Source organism: Schistosoma mansoni, chromosome 5 (genome assembly GCF_000237925.1).
Source record: "Schistosoma mansoni strain Puerto Rico chromosome 5, complete genome".
In the NCBI taxonomy this organism is placed as follows: Eukaryota; Metazoa; Platyhelminthes; class Trematoda; order Strigeidida; family Schistosomatidae; genus Schistosoma; species Schistosoma mansoni.
Window position 1 is genome coordinate 2,049,867 of NC_031499.1, and position 6,000 is coordinate 2,055,866.

The following is a 6,000-nucleotide window of genomic DNA, read 5'->3' on the forward strand; positions in this document are numbered from 1 at the left end:
GTGGTTTAATGCTCAAAACAACATGGGTGAGAGAAAGACACATGATGAAAAGATTGAATTAAACTTTTGGGTGTTTTGTCTTGATGTTTATTTGTTAATCTAACAATGTGTTGTCAGAACTCAAAACAAGTGACAGCACTCTTCCTTCACGCTATGCCTTATTTAAATGAAAATAGATGGAACCCATTTAATAAAAAGACTGATTTTTAGTAACAAAGACAACATACTTTAGATATGATGATAACGTGACCGATAAAACTACTGAAAAATACATTCATTACATACACAATTAAAAGTTACTTGCTCCATTATTATTGGTTTCTTAACCACTCAAAGTATAATAGTCATAAAAATATCACGGAAATAATCTTATAAGCAAAACTCTAGATTGAGATTACACCCTCGATTTTTTCAAGTGAAAAAGACACATCAACTTGATAGTAACGAAAAAACTGACATTATTTATTTGATCTCCACATAAATATTTTTCACATCTTATCGTCTATATAGAGAATGGAAATTTAAAACGCAAAAAGTTTGGGAGGGAAGGTAGTAAACTCGAAATACTCTTCAAATTTTTCGATTAAAAGTAAAATATAGTCATAATAAAAAACAAAATACCTTGATAAAACGTTTCAACAAATCAACACGTCGATTCAAGTTAGTTTCATTGCAAATTTCTGTAGGAGCCCAATACGCTTCACGGTTGACAAGGTCGGTGAATCGATCCAAATTTTCATGACCTGTTGCATATCCAGTATTACTACTGTTACCATTATTGCCAATAACAGATGAAGAGATATTATTAACATATGCATTACTAAGTCCAAATATTTCATCAATATATTCAGTGGATTGAACAGATCGAAATATTTCGTAATCATCAATAGTTAGACGAGCAGCTAATTCATTTGGTGGGAGCTAAAGGAAATTATTTAGTTAAAAGATAACAGGTGATCAGATAAGCAGATATTAGGAGTGACAAATAAACTGAGTGGTATCGGAATGATGGGCTTTGTGGAGGTAGAATTTATCACAGATTTATCTCAATTGGAGTACCCATTGAAAATCAGGCTGAATTGAACAGGTATTTAAACCTAGCACGCAACAACTCAGCAGAGTGCGCCCTTGTTAAGCAAGGATTTAACAAATTTACACATACGTCTACCATTCTAGAAAAAGTTGTATCCAGTTCGTTTTTAGGGAAGATTTATAAATAATCTTTTAACTTTTAGTATTTACACTTTTTTGTGATCAAAAACATCGAAAATACGTATATTTTCGGATTTTAATTATTTTCGAAGATTTAAAGGTTGTACTATACTTCTTTGACAGTTTCTTCGTTGTGTCATATAGTCGTTTCATATTCCCTTCTCTTGCAGCTTTTTCCGCCGTCATTGCTAGTTCTTCCACGTATTTCTGCTTGCCAGCTCTAATGCCCCTCTTCATTTGCTTGTTTGCTTTAGTGTATTCAGGTAGTGCCTTGACTTTCTCTGCTCCAGTGCGACTGTTGTTAATTGCTGCCTTTCTGTTCTTCCTTTCTTGAATTTTTTCTAGGGTTTCCATAGAGATCCATTGCTTATGATGATGCTTCTTGCGACCCAGAACTTGAATACAATTTATTGGAAAGAATATTATTTGTTTCAAAAAAAAATAGAAAATTTTCAAACAATCTCGTATTTGTTGGTGACGAAGGTTTTCCTAAACCGTGAAGTCTGTAAAAAAGAAGTTTCAATGCACATAAATATAATGGATAGGCTATGTGACTAAACTGAAGACATATACTGGGAACAAAGCTTTAAGTGACTGTGAATTGCACTTATCGTCGGATGACAATATAAAAAACTAAGGATATTCTCTGCAATGAAAATATTTTCATAGTGCATGATATCCACGTTTTCTTACGATAAATCTGGAAAGGTTACTTTGTTTATTTGACAGTCAATATCATAATTAAGAGAGAAAAAGGTTACCTGTGTAAACGTAACACGACTTTCAGCCAGGATTGATTTTGCAACATCATCCGCGATAAGAGGATCATGATTATGCAAACTTTTTAAGTAATACCTCGAATTTAACGTTAAACGTCCAGATAAATCATCCAGTACATTAGACAAGCGACTTTGTTTCACAATTGGCCCGGATTCAACAGTCACCTTAACAAGAAAAAAATTATGTAATAGGTTGAAATTAGGAGTGCATGTGTGTGTATGGAAGGGGAGTGAATTTGCAAAGATTACTTATTTGGAAACTAGTGTCTACTATAAATCAAAATCGTTTGATGAATCATTCATATAACATTACGTGTTGAACAGCTATTTCATTTTAGATTGCAGCTTGTCGTCAATAGAGTACACAAGGATACAAAGCTACACATACTCGAACACAACAAGTCGCGTGATAGCTTATGGCGAACTGTCATATGATTATACAACCTCAACTGGTGTCCGACAAGGCTATCCACTATCTCCATTTTTCTTCAATTTCACCATAGACATACGGATGGAAATAACGCTCTCGTCGACTGGATTTTCGAGCATTGATCTCCTACCAGGAGGTCCACTTATCGACCTAGAATACGCACATGATATAGTCCTGTTTCGTGAAGACGCTGATAAAATGCTGAGTCTTTTGGTAGCAATGAGTAACAATGCAAAGATGTTTAAGGTGCGTTTCTTCCCCTCTTAATGTAAACTGTTGCTCCAGGACTGGCCTGCGTCAACACCTGAACTAAGGATAGGGAGTGAAGTAGTCGAACGCGTCCACAAGTTCACTTATCTTAGAAGTCTGATCAGCCCTAATGGGTTGGTGTCTGACAAAATCTATGCACGGATTCAAAAATCTCGTTTGGCTTTTGCCAACTTACGTCACCTATGGCGAAGGCAAGATATCCGTCTATCAACTAAGGAGCAAGTATACCGCGCAGCAGTTTGTTCTGTTCTACTTTACGGTTGTGGAACGTGGCCATTAAAACCAGAAGATACTCGTAAGTTACTAGTTACTAGTTACAGATGCCTTAGAAATATTGCTCGCATCTGCTGGGATCACCGGGTAAGTAGTAGTGAGGTTAGACGCACAGTATTAGTGAATGATGATAAATCAGTTGATGAGGTTGTGAATCTTAATCAACTGAGATGGTTGGGCCACATGTTACGTATGCCTGAACACCGATTACTACGACCCGCGAGACTATCGTAACCAATGGTTGGAGACTCTGTGTGATATGGCTCAGAATTGATCACGATGGAGTCGGTGTATACACTTTCTGTCTTGCCGTAAGCCATGAGATTAAAATTGTTTAATTTCTTTCTTTCTACCAACTAGTTTTCTCTTTGTACGATATCCTTATACACAATCTTCCTTTTATATAGTACCATCAATGAATTAACTATTTTTATGAATTTGGTGTTCATCTTGTTATACTAATGAGGTATGGGAACTTGGACCGATGCACATATTTACCTTGTCCTACATTGTAACTGACTGTCTATTTTGTCAACAGTGAGTTGCAGATACCTATTTAGAAGTGATTGAGATAAGTTGGATGAAAGAGGATAGACAAATGTGTGACAAATTTATAACCAACTAATTTAATGATTGATTATTGTATGCATCACAACAAATACAAGAATGTATTGTTACCTAATTTGTACATACTTCGTAACATTTTCGGATTCATTAAGTATTAATTGTAGTAGCAACTGTCGGGAATATTAATTGTGAACATTTGTCTAATAATCTGCATACTAACCTTAATGAATCTTCAATGAATTATCAAATCTACTAGTTCAATGTTCATTTATAATAAATTCGTGGGTGTAGGTTGTCTACTGAAAAGAAATTTTAAAATTCAATATTTTTCTTATTAAGTTGATTATGATTCAAGTATTTTGTATAATAATGTACATATTTTACTGAAGTAATAAATATTTGTTTCACATAGAGATATCCAGTCGTTTGAAAGTTATGAATTCTTGATTTGGCTTCGCGTGAGTGGTTTTTTCTAACCTCAATAACATAATAAACGTCTACGCAATAACAAATAATGTGATGAAGATTTACGATTAATAATAATAATAATAATAATAATAATAATAATAATAACTATGAAACACTAGACATACATGGTATAAGCAATAGGAATGTTGATCTTTTAGCGGTATACTGAATTCTTCCATGCATAAACGTGTCGCTTCGTATGCATTAGTCTGTCTACTCGGTAATATAATCAGCTTACTAGAATGATCTTTTCCATTATCACTTGATCGCCATACACGTATCACTGACAAATGATCCGTGTGTGTAATATTATTATTATTATTACCAGAATTTAAGCCTGAATAATCGAAGGTATCAGTCAAATTATCCTGATGTTGGTGAAGAACGGCAGTATAGTCACTGATTGTAGCAGCAACATTACTACCAGATATTAATGATTTGTCCAGCATTATTAAATCAGGCTGTGATGAAGATCTTTGCAGTGGTGGTGTTGGTGGGAAATAATTATGATTAGCAGTTTTTGCACTACTGCTGAATGTGTCATTGGATGGATGTAGTTCGTAAGGTCGCCTTGAATCATTACTATTATTACTTTGATTATCGGTGGTGGTATGATCTTTAAGTGAATATGACCAACGTGATTGGGAAATGAATGACTAGATAGTTGTAACGTATTAAAAAATAAGACAACAACAACAAACCAATTATCACGGTATTGCTAGATTACGATAATGTAATACAATGTAGAGTTATCCATATGAAGGGAATTAAAATAATACATCAAAAATATACACACATATATTTAACAACATACATAAGGGGTTTGGAAGGAAAAAAAGTCACTTAAACACATGTTCATACTTTCAACTCTAAACCAAAGTAACTGGAGTAGGGTTTGAACCTGTAACCTAATCGTTAAGGTTAGGGTTCTCAGAGCACTTCACAACTGTGGACAAAGTGCAGACAAACATGCTGATCATGTGAATACATATTGACTTACAAAAACACATTATGAACCAACATCATTTTCAACCTTGACATTCATAATTAACTAACGTCTTTATATGAATCATCCATGTTCCGTTCAAGCCCCTTTTAGCATTTGTAAACTCCATCATATTTTGATGCTTCAAAATATTCAATGAATAAATCTAGACGCATGAGGAGAATTTAATTATCTTTAAAAAATGTGTGTTCACCGAGAGTAATGATTTAGCTTTAAAAAATTTAGATAGAGATTCCTCTATTTGCTTCTTGGTCATTAGTACAGAAAAATTTTAGACTTTAGGAAAGTAGTTATAAATTCAATACACAGTGAGTAATAAATTTTAAAAAGTGAAGATTTATCACAACAACAATTTACCTGTTTATTTCTAACAGTCATTGATGTCTTATAAAACACTTGACTATCTTCATGAGAATGTGATAATCGAGTCGGTGATGTATTTGCACTGTGAGAAGGACGACCCGATGTAACATGTGAAGGCTGAAATTTTCGACATCTTCCAATTGAATTGTTGCCTGGATAAGTAGAGAGAGTACTGGCCGTAGAAAAGGAGCATGGTGTTGGCATTTTCGGTAGTAGTACAGTTGAAGGAGATTGTTGATGAGGATCATTTGATTTCTTAACAAGATCATCGGGTATGCTTATACTAGTTGGTCTATACATGAATACAAAAAAATGTCCTGGTTATCATCGTTATGGTGTAAAAATGTACGGCAAATCATTAGGCTACACAATCTAAATGAATGACATTTTACAATTCAGAAATAATCGTTTATAAACTCTCTCTCTCTCTCTCTCTCTCTCTCTATATATATATATATATATATATATATAGTTTTCTACTAACCTGGAAGCACTGGACGGCTGTTTCATCCTATTACGGGACTCCTCAGCAGTGCGCATCCACAAGCCCGCACTCGCGAGATTCGAACCCAGGACTTACCAGAACCGCTTAACCGATAGACCACTGAGCCGGCCGGCATCCAACGGTGTAA

At 34.5% G+C, this 6,000-nt stretch overlaps 1 protein-coding gene across 1 annotated transcript in view; it reads right to left on the reverse strand.

Moving 5' to 3' along the window:
- The window catches only part of Smp_053100 (putative pdz domain containing guanine nucleotide exchange factor, pdz-gef), a gene marked incomplete at its 5' end in the record, with an annotated part of 29,842 nt that extends 24,174 nt beyond the window's left edge, over positions 1-5,668 (reverse strand). The window contains 4 exons of the mRNA XM_018797600.1: positions 622-921; positions 1,974-2,156; positions 4,125-4,655; positions 5,363-5,668. Coding sequence (XP_018652625.1) covers positions 622-921; positions 1,974-2,156; positions 4,125-4,655; positions 5,363-5,668 — 1,320 coding nt within the window. The remainder of the gene's footprint in view (positions 1-621; positions 922-1,973; positions 2,157-4,124; positions 4,656-5,362) is intronic.
- Positions 5,669-6,000: the final 332 nt, after the last annotated feature.